General features: G+C 34.7%; 1 protein-coding gene across 5 annotated transcripts in view; it reads right to left on the bottom strand.

The window, feature by feature from the left end:
- Positions 1 to 24,873, bottom strand: part of DIAPH2 (diaphanous related formin 2) — a 984,211-nt gene that overhangs the window by 880,995 nt on the left and 78,343 nt on the right. For 4 of the 5 annotated variants that reach the window (XM_047843487.1, XM_047843489.1, XM_047843491.1 and 1 more), the window contains 2 exons: positions 16,096 to 16,200; positions 10,998 to 11,018 (listed from right to left, as the gene is read on the bottom strand). In XM_047843487.1, coding sequence (XP_047699443.1) covers positions 10,998 to 11,018; positions 16,096 to 16,200 — 126 coding nt within the window. The remainder of the gene's footprint in view (positions 1 to 10,997; positions 11,019 to 16,095; positions 16,201 to 24,873) is intronic. The other variant, XM_047843490.1, reaches the window with a different exon arrangement.

Here is a 24,873-nt window from a genome sequence, read left to right as displayed (position 1 = left end):
TTCTATGGGTCCCTTAAGCTATATTTTCTTTTTTTTTTTTTTTTTTGGTGTTCTATTTGGATTACTTCCACTGCCCTGTCTTCTAGATAACTGATCCTTTCTTCTGCTTCATCTGGTATGCTGTTGAACCCCTCTAGTGTATTTTTTAGGTTAGCTATAGTATTCTTCAGCCTTGTAACTTCTGTTTGCTATTTTCTTATATTTTATGTCTGTTGGCTAAAGATCTCACTGTGTTCATCCAATCTCCTCCCAAATTATATGAGCATCTTTATGACCTTTGTGTTTTTTTAGTAATTTTTGTTGCAATTCCCTTTAATAACAATGTTACCTCAATTAAATGCAACAAAGTAGAAAACATAAAGTAGCCAATCAAATAGTTCAGGATGTGTGTAACAATATCCCTTTAAAATAATATCTTTGTTTTTCCCTAGAAGTTTCAAATATAGTTTAAGAATAGAAAAAATATAGGCTAAAATGTCACTTTTCTCAATATCATCTTCAATAATATTTGCTTATGAAATTACAATTAGAAAAATGTGAATCTCATACCTCAGTCTATACACATATATTAGCATCATGACAAGGATTTTGGTGTGATATAGTAGAAATGGTTAGCTCCTGTCTAGGAAAAAAAAAAATTTCCCAAACTGCCTACTCAGGTATATGACCTTTTCTTTGACCTCTTCATCAGGTAAATTACTTATCTACATTTCATTAAGATTTTTTTGGGGCGCCTGGGTGGCGCAGTCGGTTGAGCGTCCGACTTCAGCCAGGTCACGATCTCGCGGTCTGTGAGTTTGAGCCCCGCGTCAGGCTCTGGGCTGATGGCTCAGAGCCTGGAGCCTGTTTCCGATTCTGTGTCTCCCTCTCTCTCTGCCCCTCCCCCGTTCATGCTCTGTCTCTCTCTGTCCCAAAAATAAATAAATGTTGAAAAAAAAAAGATTTTTTTCCCTAAGGTTTTATCTTGCTCTCTTGTTTGCAACACATTCTTCTGTTTCCTCATTTTGCTTGACTCTATGTTTCTAAGTATTAGGCAAAATAACAACCTCTTCTGGTCTTGAGGGAGTGTTCTTATGTAGGAGATTAACCCAATCTTTAAACCTGGTCATAGCTCTTGGTTGTTTCTTGAACCTTTGTGATTATCTCAATAGCTGGATTTATTCTTGATAGGTCCTAGTGTTAAGAGTGTTCTAGTACCTGTCAGTATTCCAACGGGAGTGATCTCAGCACCTAGATTCAGGCTGCCTGGAAGCCAGACTATCAGGTAGCAGCTTTTAAACTGTGTAAATATATACAGTCTCATAAACATATATACATATATACAGTCTCATAAACATATATACATATATACAGTCTCATAAACCCTACTGACCAACAGACCAGGCAATCTGGAGGTGTCCCCTGGGTGACAGTTGCAAACCTCAGGCTTCAGATGCATGTATAAGCTTTTTTCATGGATGTACCAGTGAGCAATAGTGAAGCTAAAGAGTGCAAAGATGGCATCCTTTAGCCTCAGTTCCCAGAGAGCAGCTCCACAGCCTGTAGATGTGTGGCAAACATAAGTCTGCCCCTCAGACTAAAGCTCCAACACAAGTAAATAGGACTTTTTCACGGAATGACTCATGGTCTGTTTCAGTCTATTGTGTACTGAAGGAGCTTTTCAGCTAGTTCTCAGGTCTTTTTCAGAGGGAATTTTTCTATCTGTAGCTGTAGATTTGGTGTGTCTTTTGGAAAAGCTGAGTTCAGGATCTTGTTATGCTGCCATCTTGGACTGCCCCCTCAATCACTATAGTTGCTTTAAATGTCATATCAAGCACCATATTTGAAATGTACTCGTTTACCTGATTATATACACAAAAAACATCAACAGAAATTTCTACCAAGATTGCAATTAAAATACAAAGAAAATAAACTTGTAGTGCATAATTCTACATGAAAAGTACATCTTCTTGTTTCTAATATCAGGATATATTATAAAATATAACTGCTCCATACACATCAATATTAATGCACTCAACTTATAAAATATGTCTAAACACAAAGTCGATATTTATACTGTTTTAGATGTTTCCAAATGCCCAAGATATAATGACTTACTAATATTTATAATCTATATTATCTTAGCATTCTTTAAACAATTAATTTAATCTGGCATTAGGAAATAATATATTTTGTGACAATGCACTGGAAGGGAAGGGACTGATAAGAAAATGTTCTAAAAATGAATGGAGATTTCAATAATAAACTTTTCAAAACATATACAGATACTACTTTCCAAAACGAGTATAACACACAAGCTGGCTTGCAGCGTTAAAACATAAGGAAATGGGAAGATAGCTACTCACTGCACATAATGTGAAATTAGAAAAGACTGAAATTGGAACTTTAATAGTACTTGTGCTGTTTTTAAAAGATCACTTATAATATGCCATCATCAAATAGTCTCAGGTCTTATTTTCATCTGATTACCAAATGAGTTTTTCTAATTTATATATACTAGTTAAAAATAATTGCATTATTTTTATCTGATTGAATTGAGATATTTTACTAAGTTGTCACCCCCATAAAACTAAATGTTTTGTAGTAGCAACTTCACTAAGATTTCTAAGCCCATAAGGAAACACAATCAAGTAACAGTGTAAGAAAGCCAAGTTTTATCATGAAACAGGTACTTCAAACTCCAATAATCAGTGTTTTGTCTCCCCCTTCTGGACTATACAATTATTAAAAGAAAATGCAGAGTAAGATTTGATCTTTTTTCATAGGATATATTCAAACAAAAGGCCTGACACAAGTGTAACATTGCGTGAAATAATCATTAAGATACTATTGGGTCACTAAACAAAATTTCAATTTAATAATGCAATAGGAGATTAACAGCCCACATGTACATACTGCCATGTTAGTGGTATTTTGTGGATATTATGATTACTAGGGGGCTGATAGGAAGGAATGCATCAGTAGCATTTTGAATATATTACTTGGAGCCTGACCATAAGTTGATACTTTAACAGGAACTTGCATTCAGTATGACTTCTTTCACCAGCATGGAGGAACAAATTTCTTTGGCTCTATTTTGCAAAAAAGGTTCTACAATATTCATTGAGTCAGTGCCTGTGATCCCCATGCTCCAATTAGAGCAAACAAAGATACCCTTGTGGCTAACCTTCACCTATGATGGAGTTGTCCTTTTGACTCAGATTATTTAGAAACACTGCAAAAGGTACAAATGTAACGTCTTACTTATATTAAATGTCTTATCTGGTAAGCAGTACTACATGACACCAAAATGATTAGCTCTTTTCTATCTGAGTACATTTAGTCACCTTGAAGTATACATGGCCTTCATTACCTAATACATGTATTGAGGCTTCAGTTGATAAACAGGTAAATGTTATTCAAAACATAAACATGTACAGCCACAGGTAAATGTTATTCAAATGATAAATATGCTCAGCAGCATTGTGCAAAGTATATTTAAAATTGTAAAGGTAGGAATTTGAAATAGTAAAGCAAATTATAAAATTCTACTCTTAATGCTAAAAGTGCTAAAGAAAAGTTCTTGGGTGTTAATAACTTTTTTCTTACTTTTCTGTGATTCTACTAATTACTCTGTGATTAGACGCCTAACTAAACTCATCATTTTTACTCCAAATTTATTTTATTTTTTTAATACGAAATTTACTGTCAAACTGGTTTCCATACAACACCCAGTACTCATCCCAACAGGTGCCCTCCTCAATACCCATCACCCACCCTCCCCTCCCTCCCACCCCCCATCAACCCTCAGTTTGTTCTCAATTTTTAAGAGTCTCTTATGCTTTGGCTCCCTCCCTCTCTAACCTCTTTTTTTTTTCCTTCCCCTCCCCCATGGTCTTCTGGTAAGTTTCTCAGGAGCCACATAAGAGTGAAAACATATGGTACCTGTCATTCTCTGTATTACTAATTTCACGTAGCATAACACTCTCCAGTTCCATCCAGGTTGCTACAAAAGGCCATATTTCATTCTTTCTAATTTCCACGTAGTATTCCATTGTGTATATAAACCACACCTTCTTTCTCCATTCATCCATGGATGGACATTTAGGATTTTTCCATAATTTGGCTATTGGTGAAAGTGCTGCTATAAACATTGGGGAACAAGTGCCCCTATGCATCAGCACTCTTGGATCCCTTGGGTAAATTCCTAGCAGTGCAATGGCTGGGTCACAGGGTAGATCTATACTTAATTTTTTGAGGAACCTCCACACTGTTTTCCAGAGTGGCTGCACCAGTTTGCATTCCCACCAACAGTGCAAGAGGGTTCCCATTTCTCCACATCCTCGCCAGCAATTATAGTCTCCTGATTTGTTCATTTTAGCCACTCTGCCTGGCATGAGGTGGTATCTGAGTGTGGTTTTCATTTATATTTCCCTGATGAGGAGCAACGCTGAGCATCTTTTCATGTGCCTGTTGGCCATCTGGATATCTTCTTTAGAGAAGTGTCTATTCATGTCTTCTTCCCATGTCTTCACTAGATCATTTGTTTTTCGGGTGTGGAGTTTGGAGAGCTCTTTATAGATTTTGGACACTAACCCTCTATCCAATACGTCATTTGCAAATATCTTTTCCCATTCCATTGGTTGCCTTTTAGTTTTGTTGATTGTCTCCTTTGCAGTGCAGAAGCTTTTTATCTTCATGAGGTCCCAATAGTTCATTTGTGCTTTGAATTCCCTTGCCTTTGGGGATGTGTCAAGTAAGAAATTGCTGCAGCTGAGGTCAGAGAGGTTTTTTCCTGCCTTCTCCTCTAGGGTTTGGATGGTTTACTGTCTCACATTCAGGTCCTTTCTCCATTTTGAGTTTATTTTTGTGAATGGGGTAAGAAAGTGGTCTAGTTTCAACCTTCTGCATGTTGCTGTCCAGTTCTCCCAGCACCATTTGTTAAAGAGACTTTTTTCCATTACATGTTCTTTCCTGCTTTGTCAAAGATGAGTTGGCCATACGTTTGTGGTTCTAGTTCTGGGGTTTCTATTCTATTCCATTGGTCTATGTGTCTGTTTTTGTGCCAATACCATGCTGTCTTGATGATGACAGCTTTGGAGTAGAGGCTAAAGTCTGGGATTGTGATACCTCCCGCTTTGGTCTTCTTCTTCAATATTACTTTGGCTATTCGGGGCCTTTTGTGGTTCCATACAAATTTTAGGATTGCTTGTTCTAGTTTTGAGAAGAATGCTGGTGCAATTTTGGTTGGGATTGCATTGACTGTGTAGATAGCTTTAGGTAGTTGACATTTTTACAATATTTATTTTTCCAATCCATGAGCACAGAATGTTTTTCCATTTCTTTATATCTTCTTCAATTTCCTTCATAAGCTTTCTATAGTTTTCAGCATACAGATCTTTTCCATCTTTGGTTGGGTTTATTCCTAGGTATTTTATGATTCTTGGTGCAATTGTGAATGGGATCAGTGTCTTTATTTGTCTTTCTGTTGCTTCATTATTAGTGTATAAGAATGCAACTCTTTTCTGTACATTGGTTTTGTATCCTGTGACCTTGCTGAATTCATGTATCAGTTCAAGTAGACTTTTGGTGGAGTCTATCAGGTTTTCCAGGTATAGTATCATGTCATCTGCAAAAAGTTAAAGCTTGACTTCATCTTTGCCAATTTTAATGCCTTTGATTTCCTTTTGTTGTCTGATTGCTGATGCTAGCACTTCCAACACAATGCTAAACAACAGCAGTGAGAGTGGACATCCCTGTTGTGTTCCTGATCTCAGGGAGAAAGCTCTCAGTTTTTCCCCATTGGGGAAGATATTAGCTGTGGGCTTTTCATAAATGGCTTTGATGTGTTTAAGTATGTTCCTTCTATCCTGCCTTTCTTGAGGGTTTTTGTTAAGAAAGGATGCTGAATTTTGTCAAACGCTTTTTCTGCATCGATGACAGGATCGTATGGTTATTTTATTTTATTAATGTGATGTATCACATTGATTGATTTGCGAATGTTGAACCAGCCCTGCAGCCCAGGAATGAATCCCACGTGATCATGGTGAATAATTCTTTTTATATGCTGTTGAATTTGATTTGCTAGTATCTATGTGCTGTATACAGGAGCCCGCAAATATAAAAAACAATTAATCACAAACATAAACATCCTTATTGATAAGAATGTGGTAATTGCAGGGGACTTTAATACTCCACTTACAACAATGGATAGATCATCTAGACACAGGGTCAATAAAGAAACAAGGGCCCCCGAATGATTACATTGGATCAGATGGACTTGACAGGTATATTTAGAACTCTGCATCCCAAAGCGACAGAATATACTTTCTTCTCGAGTGCACATGGAACATTCTCCAAAATAGATCACATACTGGGTCACAAAACAGTCCTCAATAAATACAAAAGAATTGAGATCATACCGTGCACACTTTCAGACCACAACGCTAAGAAACTTGAAATCAACCACAGGAAAAAGTCTGGAAACCATCCAAAAGCATAGAGGTTAAAGAACACCCTAGTAAAGAATGAATGGGTCAACCAGACAACAAGAGAAGACATTTTTTAAAAAATATGGAAACAGGGGCGCCTGGGTGGCGCAGTCGGTTCAGCGTCCGACTTCAGCCGGGTCACGATCTCGCGGTCCGTGAGTTCGAGCCCCGCGTCGGGCTCTGGGCTGATGGCTCGGAGCCTGGAGCCTGTTTCCGATTCTGTGTCTCCCTCTCTCTCTGCCCCTCCCCCGTTCATGCTCTGTCTCTCTTTCCCAAAAATAAATAAAAAACGTTGAAAAAAAATTTAAAAAAAAAGACAAAAAAAATATGGAAACAAATAAAAATGAAAATACAACAATCCAAATGCTTTGGGATGCAGCGAAGGCAGTCCTGAGAGGAAAATACATTGCAATCCAGGCCTATCTCAAGAAACAAGAAAAATCCCAAATACAAAATCTAACAGCACACCTAAAGGAAACAGAAGCAGAACAGCTAAGACACGCCAAACCCAGAAGAAGAAGAGAAATAATAAATTCTGAGCAGAGATAAACAATATAGAATCTAAAAAAAACTGTAGAGCAGGTCAATGAAACCAAGAGTTGTTTTTTTGAAAAAGTAAACAAAATTGATAAACCTCTAGCCAGCCTTCTCCAAAAGAAAAGGGAGAGGACCCAAATAGATAAAATCATGAATTAAAATGGAATTGTTACAACCAATCCCTGAGAAATGCAAGCAATTATCAGGGAATAGTATAAAAAATTATATGCTAACAAACTGGACAACCTGGAAGAAATGGGCAAATTCCTAAGCACACTTCCAAAACTCAAACAGGAAGAAATAGAAAACTTGAACAGACCCATAATCAGAGAAGAAATTGAACCAGTTATCAAAAATCTCCCTACAAATAAGAGTACAGGACCAGATGGCTTCCCTGGGGAATTCTACCAGACATTTAAAGCAGAGATAATACCTATCCTTCTCAAGCTTTCCTCAAAAATTGAAAGGGAAAGAAAACTTGCAGACTCATTCTATGAAGCCAGCATTACTTTGATTCCTAAACCAGACAGACACCCAGCAAAAAAAGAGAACTACAGGCCAATATCCCTGATGAATATAGATGCAAATATTCTCAATAAGATACTAGCAAATAAGCCCTTTTGGACCTGACTTTCCAACAGAATGATTTTAATGATTGCTTTTTCATTCCTCTCCCTACTCAAAAAAAAAAAAAAAAAAAAAAAAGAAAGAAAGAAAGAAAGAAAGAAAGAAAGAAAAATCTTCCCCCTAAGGCACCCCTCCCACCTAAACTCTAGAACTATTCTCTCATCATTTCCTCTAGAAGCTGATTCCTATAGTTTCCTCCATTTATTACAGAATATGCAAATTCTAGTCTGAGGAGCAGGCCAGAAATAAGACAGTGGGTGTGAAACCGTTTATACTACAGATCAATCATAACATCTATCTCATTACAGTGTCTTTCAAAACACTCTCGGACAAGATAAAACTTTTCCATGAACTATATACAGCCTATTAGCTTGCCACTTTACAGCCTTTACTATATTGTATCTATAAGGCCCTATCTTTATTCTGTTTACCTGTCTTTCTTATTAGACCTAGTATTTTTATTAAAGGAGCTGTTCTCATTGGGGAAGAAAGACATGTAAATGATTTATTATAATTAAATATGTTAAATACTATAATTCAGCTATATAGTGATGCTATGGAAAGGAAGCAGTTATCTAGGACAAATTCTCCTAATTAACATGAAGCTTAATCTTGATGGATATTTAGGATATTTCTGGACACAGTGAAGAAGAAAAGGCCATTCTAGTTCAAAGAAATAGAATATGCTTGATTTAGAGTTATTAAACAGCAGGACAGGCACATGTAAAAATGGAGATGAAGATGAAATTAGAAAAAGGAACAGGGATAAGATCACAAGGGCAATTGGGAGCCATTTGAAAGGTTTAAAGGGAATCAGCATGATCTGTGGTAACTGTAAAACATGCATGGGCAGGGTGAGAGAACGAAGACTAGGAGACTATTTAGGGGGCTATGGCAATTACAGGTGTGTTTAACAATGAATCTAAACTAAAGGAGCAACAGTGTGAGTAATCAGGGAAGAGAGTTGAGAATTATCTAAGAGAAATAATCAACAGAACTTCAGCTCCACTGGATATGGAGAAATCAGTAATATTTCATAAGTGCTGGCATAAGCCATGCAGAGACCAAGCTAGCTTCAACCCACATTAAAATAAACTCAAGATTCCTTTATATCCCCACGCCCCTATATTTAACCCCATCCCCCTATGCCTAGCCTCCAGTTTAATAAAGGTCCTCACTGATCCATACACAAGTCTCCTAGGTAGCCCTTGAAACAAATATCTCTCTATCCTAATCCAGTATTTCAAAGTGTGCTCTGTAGCCTACCTTAACAGGATCTCCTGTGGTGCTTGATAAAGATGCCAAGTTCGTGGCCCTATCCTAGACCCCTGAGGGACAAAATATTTATTTTTATGTGCTTTCAAGTGTGAGAACCACTGGCCTAATCCAGCCTATCTACTACTATCAAATTTATTTTTCTTAAACCCTGTTTTCCTCATGTCACTTTCTTATTCAAACTAATTTCTAAATCTTCTACCTGGACTTCAAGATCCTCTTTCAACTTGATTTTTCAATCTTTTCAATGTAAATATACATTCTTTGCTTGAACAAAGTCAACTTCATTTCTTGCTTCCCTCTTCTCTGTCTCCTGCCCACACAATTTGGTTCCTTCTCTAGGCCTTTGCATTGAATATTATTTACGCAATCTGAGAGCTTCTCCATTGTCTCATCTCCCATATCAAATCCTAGCCATCACAACTAACAATTCCTAAAAGCTCAGCTTAAGTCCAGAAATTTGCATGGAGGTTTCTCCAATTATTTTACCTCTACTTCTCTCTTCTGCTTGTGAATTCCTACTACACTTAAAATCGGTATGCACAATTTAAGAATTATTTCCACATATATTACTAAAACTATAAGGTCTTATCCTTATTTTCTAGTCATCAATGAACCTAACACAGTTCTTGGCACATGATAAGCACTAAAGAAAGATTTGCTGATGTTTGAAATTACCCCAAAAGATTGATGGCTCCCCCCCCGGATGGCACATAAATTAAAAAAGAAAAAAAAGGGGGGCAGCTGGGTGGCTCAGTTGGTGAAGTGACCGACTTCAGCTCAAGTCATGATCTCGCAGTTCGTGAGGAGCCCCGTGGCAGGCTCTGTGCTGATAGCTCAGAGCCTGGAGCCTGCTTCAGATTCTGTCTCCCTCTCTCTCTACCCCTCCCCCACTAATGCTTGTTCGTGCTCTCTCTCTCTCTCTCTCCTCCAAAATAAACATTAAATTTTTTTAAAAAAAAAGAAACGAAAAAAAGACTAGGGGCACCTTGGGTGGCTCAGTCAGTTAAGCGTCTGACTCTTGATTTAGGCTTAGGTCATGATCTCAGGGTCACAAGATGGAGCCCCATGTCAGGCTCCACGCTGGGCATAGAGCCTGCTTAAGATTCTTTCTCTCCCTCCCTCTCTCTCCCTCTACTGTTCACTTGCTGTCTTGAAAGGAAGGAAGGAAGGAAGGAAGGAAGGAAGGAAGGAGAGAAAGAAAGAAGGAAAGAAAGAAAGAAAGAAAGAAAGAAAGAAAGAAAGAAAGAAACTAAACCAATTTTTAAAAGCAAACAAATATTAAATACATTCACTATTCTGAATACCATGGTACCTAATAATGTTAAAGATAATGTCTCCTGCCCTGTTCCCTAAATACAGACTGCTTAGTCATTAAGACAAGGTACTTACAAATACCTCTCAATTACAATACAGATAATTTTTGATGTATTATGTAATTATGGAAATGAAATACAATGCCCTGAATATAAAATCTCTAAAATACAGCAATAGAAAGAACCTTAAAAAATAATGTAAGCCAATCACTTCAATTTAGCCATTTAATAACTGAACCTCAAAAATATTACATGACTTGCCCAAGGTCACACATCCAATTAGTAGCATCTAACAGAGACAAAGACCTAGCCCTCTTGACTGCACATCAAAGGTTGTTTTCATTACACTATGTGGTCATTGACACCAAATCAAAGTGAGATACTTTAATAAGAATTCCTGCTAGCATAAACCAACCTACCATCCTGAGATGGCATCCTGCTCTCCTGAGAACTGAGGTGAAACACCCAATTTCATCAGACTCATAAAAACAGAATCATAAAAATCATAAACACAGACACAACTCTAACAAAAAGTAAAACCTTATAAGACAAAATATACAAAGTATATTCAAATTCTAAAACATGTTCCAAAACCACAGGAAAAATACTTACCATGCCTAAATTCTCATCACCTGATCTTTATCATCTTACTACTTTGGTAAAATATACTCCAAAAGAAGAACCAAACATATAGAATGCTATAAGCAAAAATTGCTCAATTCCCAAAAGCACAAATTCATATCTAAGGGTAAAACACATCTTTTGTACTCACCGTAACTTTACTTCCAACTATCTGCATGCAGTAGTCAACGGAGAGTAGTTACGGTGTAAAAGAAACAAAAAACAAACAGCAACAGTTATTAGTAATCAGAAGCTTTTCACAGAAGTGTTTAGCAAATTAGTAAATAGCTAACTCTATGTACACTTTAATACTTCAGATCTAGAGTCTAAAAAAAATATACCAGTATTAATTTCTACCATATTTCAAAAATGTGTGAAGTCTCGAAATAAGGATTCCTGAATAATTACTACTGTTTGAAGATGTTTTTAAAAATGTACTGCAATGGGCATATATAAGCTAAATATCAAGTAACATAAAATTAAGTGCAACCAGGCATCAGATATTTTACCAGCCCACAGTCACTCAAAAAACATATCAACAGAAAATTGAATTTTTTTCCAAATAATGCTTTTTTTTCCTTGTTATAATGGATATAATATTAAGGTTGAAACAAGGTGTTTTAGGATATAAATGTTGCATTTAAAGCCATGCATTAAGTTAAGAAATGAATTGTAGGTTGAAAACTGGAGCATTTTATATTGTTATGATTTTAAGGTTTATAATATTGTTTTATAGTATACTTGAAAATTACAAAGAAGAGATTGCTTATAATTCTAGTTTTCTAGGCCATCCTAGCATTTGTAATATAATAATATAATATAATATAATATAATATAATATAATTAATATAATTAATATAATATAATATAATGACATAGAAGTAGTTTATATCTAAACATGCATATATTCATAAGGATAAAACAGTTCAAAAAACAGAAACTTTGAGCTTTCCTAATAGATAAGAGATAGAATTTCTGAGAGGCAGAATGGTGTTTAAGAAACCAAGAACTGAAATCATACTTCTGAACATAATTTTATGCCAAAACCCTAATATAAATCAAATCATTGTTATCAGAGTCCTACACTTAAATGTCCAAAGCAATGTCCAAAAAAGAACTAATTAATCCACAATAAAACCTTTAATCTGATAGCAGTTATTATCAATATGTATTCTATTTTCCAGCTAGTACTTTAAAAAGAAAACTAAAATATTATTGAAATCCTAATAAGAGCCCTAAATTGAACAGGATACTACAAAAAACAAAAAGATAATGACAGTATCCAAGCAAATTATTTCAGAGGAATCCATGAATCTCCAAATAGAGAAGAGCTTTCTTAAATATTTATTCAACAGAATATTTACAGACACTGATTATTTAGTTGAATAAAAGCCTCTTTGGTGCCATTAACAGTCTTCTGAATTGAAAGATATGCTATTGACCTAAATTATTTCCTCCGACCAAAAAGAGATTTTATCTGTCCCTTGTTTATTTAACACAGACATGAGACTAAAACAAGAATACAAGCCTGTATTAACAATTAAGGCAGGTGTATACTCAATGAAATAACCAGAATATAGCCTATTAATAATTCATTATGGTTGAAAAATCCTTGCATTTAGCTAAAGCACATACAGCAAACAGATTAGATTGGACAAGAAAAGCTAAAAAAAACTGGTCTGGTCAGTTTGACTTCAATTGTTTCACCTGAGAAAGAAAATATCTGCTAATGGCAAAAGCAAAATGGTAATACATGTATACACACACACACACACACACACACACACACACACACACACACAGATATACACACACACACAGATATACTGCAATTTTCAACTGCTTATTTCATGGGTCAATCTAAAAATTCTATAGATGTATTGGGTATCACTATTTTAAATCATTTCCTATTGAGATTTTTATTTAATCAGTAATACCTCTCAAGGGGTCATGTGATTTAAAAATGTGATTTTACATATTTTAAAATCTCAATTTCAAAGACTGTAATTTAAGTTATAAATAAACTAGTTTTTTAATATTCTAATAATGACATTGGCTTTTGGCAAACTAATGTTAGGATTTCAGTGACTAAATTTTCCTCATAAATGTCAATAAAGGCTGTTAAGATAGAACATACAAGATCCCATAAATCACTGCTATATTGTGCCTCTTTCAGTATTATGAATGGGTAGGACAAGGTCTGCAATATTAACAAAGCTTGGTTTTCTGTTTCTGAAAATATATGCTGGTGTTCTGAAAAATATAAATTCTTCCAGATTGTTTGTGGCCAAATTATCTCTATGTTACAACTACCATAGGTCAGGTCCATAACCACACTTGCTATAATGAGCAAATAAGTCCAGCCTGTGCAGAGAACAGGTTCTTCTGCACTCCCTTATTTAAAGTTCATTCATCACTGATAGGTAATCAAGCCACTTTTTCCTTTAACATTCACATAATTTAATATTCTCTATTATGGAAGTTTAACAAGAAAAAAACTAAACTAAGCAGTAGTTTGCATCATTATCTTTTAATTTCCTATATATTTTTACTCCATGCTTATTTTAGCAAAGAACATAACAACACTGTCATTTGCTTTAGAAATGGGTTTTGAGCACATACCTGTATATTAGTTTCATCTTGCTTTACTGTCCTTACCCAGGAACTCAGGAGAATGATGGACATTTCTTACTGAGCCCATATTTTGTTTTTCAACTCTATGCAAAATGACTAATGCAGGTGGTAAAGAAGGAAACATATAATTTATGTTTAAATTTAACTACAATTCTCACATGTTCCACATGTGACTATAAAACATTCTCCATCAGGAACACTAGCTCTTAACTTTCTTTTTACTTCAAGATTTAAGTTTTGACTACTTATGAAGGATTCTCATAAGGAAGTGGTTATAATGATATGTACTTTAAATGAAGAAAAATTTTTAATCAATGTATCAATATAGTGAAAAAACAAAAAAAAGTAGAAGATATACAAAGCATGTCTAAAGCCTAGTGAAAGACAGCAAGATGGAAACTTTGGTTACACAAATTAAACAGCCATACATTAGGCTACAGTTTCTGCAAATATTATGGTCATGATCGTGAAGAGGTCAAAAGATAAGAGGATTGTTTGTCACTGAATGGTATCCTTCTCATCTTCAAAATAAAATTACATGAGCGATATTATTTGTTGTAACAACAGAAAATACAGTACTAATTGACATCTCCCCAAGGTGAGAAAGCTTTAAAACAGGTTTATCAATAGGCTTTCTTTCATCATAATATTTGGCCCACAAAAAATATTAGGAAATGAAATGTATAACCTTGAAACTCTAGTGAAAGTGCTATATGATGGCAGGTGCTCATATGTATGTTCAATTAAACAAATAAGGGTCATATACTAAATAGTTATAGTACTGATTTTGAGGCTAATGTCTTAAAAAGAATGTTCGTGTCTTTTGAGAAACATTCAATTTCCATCTTTCAAATAAAGCAATTCAAGACAGCTTATCTAACATTTACCCAAATTTTAGCATTTTGATGTGAAAAATGAGTATATAACCTAAAGTGTACCTGTCTTTGGCCAGTTAAAGAGGAAACAATATGGGAATAAATGAAATCAAGTTCCACATAGAGTAAAACTCAAAGGGTTAAGGAATAAGAGCTTCATATAATCTTCATTATATTCAGTCCCACTTAAATAAAAACAACAAATGATCCAGAGACACTAACAAAATTTTATCATTAAAAACACACGATTATTCATGTGTCATGAATACAATTATCATCTGTACCTTGCACTCAGATTTAGTTACATAGATTTACTAGTGTATTTGCCTTTAGGTGTTTAAAAATATAACACGAAATGTGCACCCTGCATTTCCTAAAGCATTTTACTGTGAACAATAACTTAAGTACAAAAATGAGAAGACATTCATCAGAATTTCAAAGTAAAACCCTATGCATCACCTAATTCTATTGAAAACAATGCTCATGGCAAATTTCACTTATCACTTGAAACATATTTCTGCCCTTGGATACCAGAAGCAAATTAAAAAACATGCTGTTGCTCTGCTCTGGTAGAGCTGCAATACGATATGTTTAAATAGTTCAGCATTCAGATTTAGCTTGCTTAAACTACAACATGGAATCAATACAATTGTAGAATTCAGAGCAAAATGCATCAGTAATTGCCACTGCAATTACTGCACTGAAATAGCAGTAACAGGATAGCCAAATAACTTTACAACATACTTTCCAATGAGGAACTATTTTCTTCACTGGTCAATTTCTTAAACTCAAAATATGTATTTTTAAGTGTAAATGTATGTGTGTGTATTATTTATACATATCCACATAATATACATACCACATACATAAAATCATTGTGTATAATATGTGGTATAGGTGTGTGTGCATATATACACAGTGATTTTATGGCCTCTAGTTGTATAAAGCTTTTTACTTATAGAAATGTAAAAGATACGTTTCACCATTTCAAAAATACATTATTTTCTTACAAAAAGAAATCAAACCTGAAGTCTATTTTCGGAAGCACCTTAGGGAGTGGAACAAAGCCACATATTCCATTAAAACACTAATGTTTTTCCTGAAGAAAACAAGTCTTTCCAAATAACTCTACTTTCAAGTCTTCAAACTCAGAGATGTGATTAAAGCTCCAATTAATCACCCTCTTTTATATTAAACTAAGCTGTACAATAACAATTATGAGGTAGTTAATATAGATAGCATCACATAAAATAATTAGCATCACATAAAATAATGAAAAAAACTAAAACATCATTATTAAAAATATTGATCAAAATTTCCTGCAGGGAGAAACCAGACATGATGCTTTAATGTAAACTTAGTTAAAACTCGTGAATAGACTATGTTTGTGTCTTCTCCCTCAAAATTTTCATATAACCAACAGTATATTTAGTGGAACACCTACAAATTGCTCTCAATTTTTAGGAAGTGCATAAAACCACTGCCCCAAAAGTCACTGGATTAACTCACAGCCTTCTATCCTTGGTCTGCATTGTCTTAAATAATGGAAGTCTCTCAAATTATAAAAAATTTTGAAACAGGGCATATACTAAATGTGTAAAAATACATGTATAAGGTTTTTCTGAATAGTCTATATATAGAGTATACTGAGGCAAGAACTTGAAGACCTGGGGTTGGTTTCTTTTTAAGCAGATAATGCTGACCTCATTACGGGAACACCAGGAAAGTGCCACTACTTACAGATTTGGCAGTAGCAGAAATATACTGGACAACCATCTCACGCTTGGTGGTAAAATCTTTGTTTCGTAAAGGAGTTTTCCGTTCTTCATTAAGGTTCATGTCCTCCTGTTATAAAGAACATCTATTGTAAACATTAACACATTTCTGCTTAAGTTGCAAAAATGATTAATAAATATTAATATTCTCTTTTAAAATAGTCATGCTGTGGCTAACAAGAAGGATCACTTTGGTGGATCTCTCACTATTATTTTTCACTCTAGATACCGTAACACTGTATAAATTTTACCACATATTCATGGCTCCTATCTCTACCTATTCAACGAATGAGCAGAAATAATACATATTTTTAAACTATTCCAGAGAATAAATCGACAGTTTTATAGCATAGATCATACAACCTTGGCACAACTATTAATTTACACAGATAGCAAAAATAAACAAACACTTTACTATTTGGCATATGCTCCCTTAGGATCACTATTATCCAGAAGAGCAAATATGATTTTTAAACTGACAGGAAATATAGATCTATAATATGCCACTGAAGAAACATCCTTCAGAAGTTGCTGGATTTGGAAAGCAAAAAAAAAAAAAAAACACATCAGAAATATAATCAGCTGTGTTTGGATGACAAAAATCACTCATCACTCATTGGAGAAAAAAATACTCATTTACAAGAATACATTGTTTTGAAGTTCAATAAGTTTTTTTTTTTTTTAGGTGTAATAAGGTGGTTTTATTAAAGCACCAGGACAGGGGTGCTTGGGTGAAGTTCAATAAGCTTTAATTTGGCTGGGAATCTTTATTTTGTGATACATACACATATAACGTTTTCACTATGCAAATTACTTTTCTTCATTTTGAAACTCATATTAACCCTTGCAACATAATAAGACACTTTTGAGGGGTCACAAAATCAAGTTGGAAATGACAATGCTTCAAAAAGCAATATCAGATGAAAGGAAACTTACAGAATGGGTGAAAATATTTCCAAATCATGTGTCTGATAAGGGACTTGTATCCAGAATATATAAAGAACTCTAAAAATCAACAATAAAAAGACAACCCAACTACAGATGAGCAAAGGATTTGAATAGATGTCCCTCTCAAAAAGATATACAAATGGCCAGTAAGCACATGATGTTCAACATCATTATTCATTAGAGAAATGCAAATCAATACCACAATGAGATACCACCTCACTCCCACTAGGATGGCTAGTATACAGAAAGATAATAATAACAAACATTGGTAAGGATATGGAGAAACTGGAACCCTCACACATTGCTGGTAAGAATGTGAAATGATGCAGCCACTTTGGATAAGTCTAGCAGTTCCTCAAAAAGTTATGCAAAAAGTTACCTCATGACCCAGCTCATACCCAAAAGAAATAAAAACGTATGCCGACACAAGAACTTGTATATGAATGTTCATAGCAGCAGGATTAAAGGGTAGAAACAATCCAAATTTCCATCAAGTGATGAATGGATAACGAAAGTGGTATGTCCAGTCATAAAGAAGAACGAAGTACTGATAAATGCTATAGCATGATGGAACCTTGAAATCACATAATGCTGAGTGAAAAAAGCCAGTCACAAAAGACCACATATTGTATGATTTCCATTTATACTAAATGCCCAGAATTGGCAAATCTATAGATACAGAAAACAGATTACTAGTTGTTAGGGGCAGAGGAGAGGGAATAAGAGTACTGGGGTGTGACTGCTGATAGGTATGGTGTGTTGTTCTTTTTTTTTTTTTTTGAGTGATAAAAATGTTCTAAAATTGTTTGATGGTTTCACAACAATTTAGTTTGAATATACTAAAAAATACACTGAACTATGTATTTTAAGACAATGATTTTATGGTATGTGAGTCATATTTCAACTTTAAAAAATAAGTACATTTATCACTTTATTTTCTTAATGCTGGCTATTAATATTTTTTAATCATGGAAAGTAATGGGCACTAAAAATATCAACATTATTTTTTTTAATTTATTCATCTCTTTTGAGAGCAAGAGGGCATACTAGTGAGCAGGGGAGGGGCAGAGAGAGAGGGAGAGAGAATCCCAAGCAGGCTCCATGCTGTCAGAACAGAACCTGATGCAGGGCTCGATCTCACCAACCACAAGATCATGACCCAAGCGGAAACCAAGAGTCAGACACTTAAACACCCAGGCACCCCAATATTAACATTATTTTTAAAACTCATATAAGGAGCCATGAAAAGAAATCAAACTGCATCTATGTATAGAATGGTAACTTCACTGACAGCAAAAGTCTCTTGATCTATATTTGCATGCATTGCAGTGACTCCTATGATTTGTTCAAGGTCAATACTTAATACATTTTATTTATATGTACATAGGATTCTTCTTCCTAATCACCTGTATCACTAACTCTACCCCTATCTTTCCTATCTTATCTCCTTATTTCTCATTTGTATATTTTCCTTCTTAATGACTTACTTGAAGACAGAAGACATCTTTTTCCTCTCTCTCACAGGCTAGATTTAGCATTGTAGAGTCAAAGTAGAATCACAGAAAAAAGGCTGGATAGCACTTTTAATGTAGTCCACAGATGCTCTGAGTTGACTTCAACTAACAGAGAACCTACCACCTCACAGGCAGCCCATCCCATATTAGGGAAGTGTAATTTTTCCAACTTTTTTTTTGGAAGACTAAATGTAAAACATGTACAATGAAACAGAATAGTAAGTTAAAGTGGCAGAACTGTATCATCATTCTTTCTTTTCTACTTTCTAAATATTGAATCAATTATTTACTGGACAAGTGCCATGCACCAAGGACTATGCTACAGGAGTGCAAATTGAAAGACAGCTTGTATCCACAAATTAAATGAGTTATTTATGAAGCACTTAAAACAATGCCTGATACTTAATAAATGCCTATTTGTTAAATAAATAAATAATTCATGGTCCAGTAGGGAAAATAGATATGCAAACAGAGGCACATATTTTCACAGAGGCACATGTATGATAGTTTTGAAACACAGAGGATAGATGGAAAGATCAGAAAAGTCTTTACCAGGATTTGGGTCTTAAAGGATGAGAAAAATATTAGTGAAGGCAAGGAGACTAGCTAGTAAACCACAGTGGTCTTCTGTTCTATTTGGCTGCTCAACAGCATTTAATTTTAATACATCTTCCCAGTGTCATTCCCACCTAAGCAAGAAAAAATCCATAAAAACTACATCTGCCAGATTGCCTTATAACTAGAGTACAGACATGTGGCTTAGTTTCCACCAATGAAATGCATTTCTAGGATGTGTGGATTCAGAAGTAAACTATGTAAGGAAGCAGGCCACAAGTAAGTGCCATTTTGCTGGCATGGGTGGAAATAAGAGGTGATATGGTTATGGAAGTGTGGGCAGCATCTGCATGTTTTTCATGACAGTTTGACCAGGTGGTTCCAGGGTGGCAACAGCTCCTTCACTGAACTCTCTATTTCAGCTGTGTGGTTCTGGATGTTATTCCTGTAATATTATCTGAAGCTTGTCTCTACAACCCTCCTGATTCAAGAGCTATTTAATATGTTTTATAGTTATATATAACTAGTCAGAAAAGATTCTCTTATATTCTATAACATAGGCTACTGAAGTAATTCATGAGACTAGTGATAAGAGTCTGAATTAAGAGAGACAGTAGTCAGTCTGGACAGAGGTTAATAAATTCAAAAACCATGTAAATGGTATTTGGAGGCATCATTCTCTCCTTAAAGCTAAGGTATACCTACCTACCTGCTTCAACTTATCTTCATGTGACATGGCTTACCATCCATATTTATTTTTCTCAAGTACTCTGTAGTTTGATAAATACAAGGAAGAAAAGGACTACTACCTCCATCATCTTCAAATACTTTACCTCTATTAATTCAGCCTCTGATTTTATAACCTTATTGGCAAGCACATCATTCTGCTGACTCATAGTATGTTTCCATCAAAACCCCTAAGCACTGTTCACAAATGCTAGGCTAGGTTTCTACTGCCTCAAAACATTCTGGTTAAATTACAGTACCTACAAATGTGGTTAGCATGAATCTGCATACCCTAAGTAGAATCAACTCTGGAATGCTAACAAGATTGATTGTATCTGTACGCCTCACAGCCAGGCCTAAGAATGTGGCAGTACCACCTTCAGCACTCTCTAGGTAGAGTTGGCTCTCCTTCCAGTGATGTTTCTACATTATAATGTGCCTCCATTAAATTTTTAATGGCCTATAGTGCTAATATCATGCCATCAGAGTAAAATCATGGAGATAAGCATGACAATAAAGGGAATATGAGATTATATGCCTCAGAAGAGTTCTATCAAGTTAAAGTATGGTCATGAACACTAAGCTTGCTGTATATTAACTACCCTTCAAAGAATGCTAGATTTCAGTGTTATCATCACCTCTCTAGTCTCATTTTTTACCAGTTTTCATCTTACCCCTGTATTTTAATAATACAATATTGGCTGTAATTTTTCTACATATACTATGCTATTATACATTTCCATTACTCTGTTCATGATGCTGTTCTCTCTGCCTAGAATGCTGCCATCTTCATCACCCTATTAATCCTCTATTAACCCTCACCCCATCTCAACCCACTCCATCCCACCCAAATCCTTATCTAACTCTTATCCTTTTGATTCACCTTCAAATTTCCCCCTGAAACACCTCACTGAGAAATGACTATCTGCATTCTAGTCTTCCATATTAATTCCTGTATTACTAGCACTTAAATTGAAACTATCTGATAAGTCCATCTTTTCTAAACTCTAAGCTAGCTTGAGGGCAGAATCTGGGTCTTTTTTACCTTTTTCTTATAGAGAGGAGGGAAAAGGACTGAGGGAGGAAGGGAGACAAAGGAAGAGAGAGAAAATGAATCTTAAGCAGGCTCCATGTTGAAGGGCCCAACATGGGGCTTGATCCCACAACACTGGGATCGTGACCTGAGCCAAAACGAAGAGTCAAATGTTCAACCAACTGAGCCACACAGGTGCACCCCCTTTTTTATCTTTAGACTCCCAGAAAAAAGTATAGTTCCTGGAATTCTCTAAGCATTTAATAAATACTTGTTGAACCAGTGTGAACCTGTTCTCTAAATATTTTAATTTGCTTTACAGCCATCAGCAATTTTTATACCTATAAATTTGCTGCATAAGTTGACTGAGAATAGGTACCATTCATATGAACAGAAAAGACCATAAAGACTCATTTTATTCTTATAGAAATAAGAAGCATACTGCTAATCAGGCAGCTAATATTTCCAAATCATTAACTCTAACTTTATAATACAATCATTAAACAGAGCAATAATCGTAATTCAATATTAATTGTAAACAATATAACTGAATGTGAAACTCTTCTAAACACACTAGTTCTTACAGTACTTCAAAACACAAAAGCAAGCTTTCAGTATGTTTAACATTTAGTTACTACTTCTATAATACATGAGAATATAGTATTTTGTAGTTTCAAAAAACATTGTTTGCAGTCTAAATAACTGACCATTTACAATATTTTTAAAGCCATATTTGTAAACAATAAACCAATTTTTCTCCTTCCATATATGCCATGATGCAATGTTCACACTGTATGTAAATTCATGTCCTCAGAAAATAAACATATTTTTAAAGTTATTACTGGGGAGCCATATGAGAATAAAGTCAAATCAGAAGGTTAAAAGTTGAACCACCTCCCTATTCATTTTTGTTCATTCATTTATTCATTCATTCATTCTCTCTCACTCTCCTCCCATCCCCTCTCACTCTCCCTCTCTCCCCTCATAAATGTTTAAATGAGTAACAACATAATGTTTAAAACTTTCTTATCTTCCAAGACTATTTTTTTCTTAACTCTTCCACTGATTTCTATTTTGCATTATGAGAAGTAAACATCAACTTTTTATGTTTTCACATCTTTTTCCTTCCTTCTATAGAATATATAAATTTCGATATATTTTCTATAAACTGTTTCTGTTTCTGCAATATGTCTTCATGCCAGTTTAAGGCTGAATTTTCCACTTGCTGTTTTAAAATCTGAACTTGACTACACCATTAAATGCTTGCCCTCTTCTTTCACTTCTCCATAGTAATTATTCAAGTATTCTTTAACTTCTATTTTGATGGGAACTGTATCCCTGAAGAGAATGAACCAATGATACCCTATTACCTAAAAATATGCTCTAGCATGAACAATAATTATGTTATGTTTGATTACTTTAAGGTTATAAATGGGTTCTTACAGCATTTGTTTAGTTTATTCTTTTCTAAAGATACATTCCATAATTCCTCTATCATCTGAACTTGAAAGGATTGAACATTTCTTTCTAAAAACCCAATAAAATTTTCAAAAATTTGCTCCATTATTAAGTAGTTGGCCAATTCTACCTGATATTAAATAACTACCTCAATGTTTTCAAAAGATCCAGTTAAATTTACCCATATAGACTGTAGTCATAGAACATATAAATCTCAGATGGTAAAAAAATTTAAAGGAAAAAAATTGTCAAATACAGTATCTCTGAAAACAATATAAAGCCAAAGACAGGAAAAAACATGACACTGAATGAATGTTATTGAGTATGGTACAAATCATCTATTTCTGCTTTCAGGTCTTATTGGAGAGATGCAACTTTGAATACCTACATATACCTCTTTACCATCAGTAGGGTAAATTCAGAATGTATGTTTAGATATTAGAAAACAGTGAAATGCTATTTTCACTTTCCCACAATCCTTACTCCTGAGCTTAACATGTATATACACAAATACGCACAAAAAATACAAGAAAATAAGTTTTAATATCTAACATGATAACACTGGATCCATAGGCCAAATGGTACATGAGGCATCATAGGGAAAGAGTAGGGTATTCACAATGCAAATCTGTTTACTGTCAGTGTACTAAACCACACTGCAGCTTACATGTACTTGGTTTAATGCATTTACGGGGTATTTTATCTAGTTTTAACTAAATCAGTCATCAAAAATAACCTAAAATTAAAAATCTGTATTCAAAGATTTCGGCAAAGACAAAAGATTGAGGATAGCAGGATTAACAGCAAAAATTCAAGCACAAGCAGACAAGAAAATGTTAGACTGCTACATCTCCTTCTTGCAAGTCTGAGCCTTTCATCTATCACATCATATGATTAAAATAATAAAAATGTAAGGCTAATAGCTGACCCCACAATATTAAAAATTATTAAGGTAGCTATTTGAAATATGGATGTATACCAATTATCAATGGTGATTCCCATTTTATATGCATATTGTACCTTAAAATATTAGCTAATAATACTACAAAGCCACCTCAAACCAAGCATTCAGAACATGAAGAAAACTTTTTGAATTTTCTCAGCAATAATTAGAATCACGTGATACTCAGGGCACCTGGATGGCTCAGTCAGTTAAGCATTGGAGTCCTGATTTCTGCTCAGGTCTTAATCTCAGGGTTGTGAGTTCAAGCCCCACACTGTGCATGGAAACTATTTTTTTAAAAAATCCAGCACTTTAGTGAAATTTTGTAAACTTAATGGCACGTGTTTAGAAGCCTCTTTTTGTGTGCTCACTTCTGCAGCACATATACTAGAAGCCTCTTTTGGGGTGTCTGGGTGCCTCAGTCAGTTGAGCATCCAATCCTTGGTTTCAGCTCAGGCTGTGATCTCACAGTTTGTGAGTTAGAGCCCCACATGGGGCTCTGTGCTTGCAGCTTGGAGCCTGCTTGGGATTCTCTTTCTCCCTCTCTATCTGCCCATCCACCACTCAGGCTGTGTCTGTGTCTCTCAAACAAATAAATAAACTTAAAAAAAAAGCCTCTTTTGAACTTTTTATTTCATTACAGCAAAAGACAAAGGTCCACTGATTTTGTGGAAACTCTTAGTAGAAGCAGCTGAAATACATGCAAAATAACATGGCATTAAACTAAAACACATTCCTTTGTCAACAAATACCATCAGAAGACCTATAGAAATCATTGCTTAAAATATGTCCATCAACTGATGAATGTAGAAAGAAATTGTGGTTTATATACACAATGGAATACCATGTGGCAATGAGAAAGAATGAAATATGGCCTTTTGTAGTAACGTGGATGGAACTGGAGAGTGTTATGCTAAGTGAAATAAGTCATACAGAGAAAGACAGATACCATATGGTTTCACTCTTATGTGGATCCTGAGAAACTTAACAGAAGACCATGGGGGAGGGGAAGGGGAAAAATGTTAGAGAGGGAGGGAGGCGAACCATAAGAGACTCTTAAAAACTGAGCATAAACTGAGGGTTGATGGGGGGTGGGAGGGAGGGTGGGTGATGGGTATTGAGGAGGGCACCTGTTGGGATGAGCACTGGGTGTTATATGGAAACCAATTTGACAATAAGTTTCATATTTAAAAAATATATACTAAAACAAGTATATATGTTTTATATATAAAACATATAGAAATCATATATATAAAACATATATAAACAAATGTTTATATATGTTTTATATATATACAAGTATATATATTTATATACATTATGTATATTATATATTTACATATATAAATATATTATATATTTATATACAAGTATATATGTTTTATATAAAACATTTATATAGAACATATATAAATCATATATATAAAACATAAACTGTGGGAGTTTTATTGCAGACTTGAATGAAAATACAGTTTAAAAATCAACTCAACTTATATTATTTTGCTATATTGTTTCAATAATGAAATATAGAAACTACTTTTCTTTGAGTCACTAATGCAACAATCT

The sequence above is a fragment of the Prionailurus viverrinus genome, chromosome X, assembly GCF_022837055.1.
Source record: "Prionailurus viverrinus isolate Anna chromosome X, UM_Priviv_1.0, whole genome shotgun sequence".
Taxonomy (NCBI): domain Eukaryota; kingdom Metazoa; phylum Chordata; class Mammalia; order Carnivora; family Felidae; genus Prionailurus; species Prionailurus viverrinus.
The sequence above is the reverse complement of the archived record's forward strand: the minus strand, read 5'-3'. Positions and strand labels throughout refer to the sequence as shown.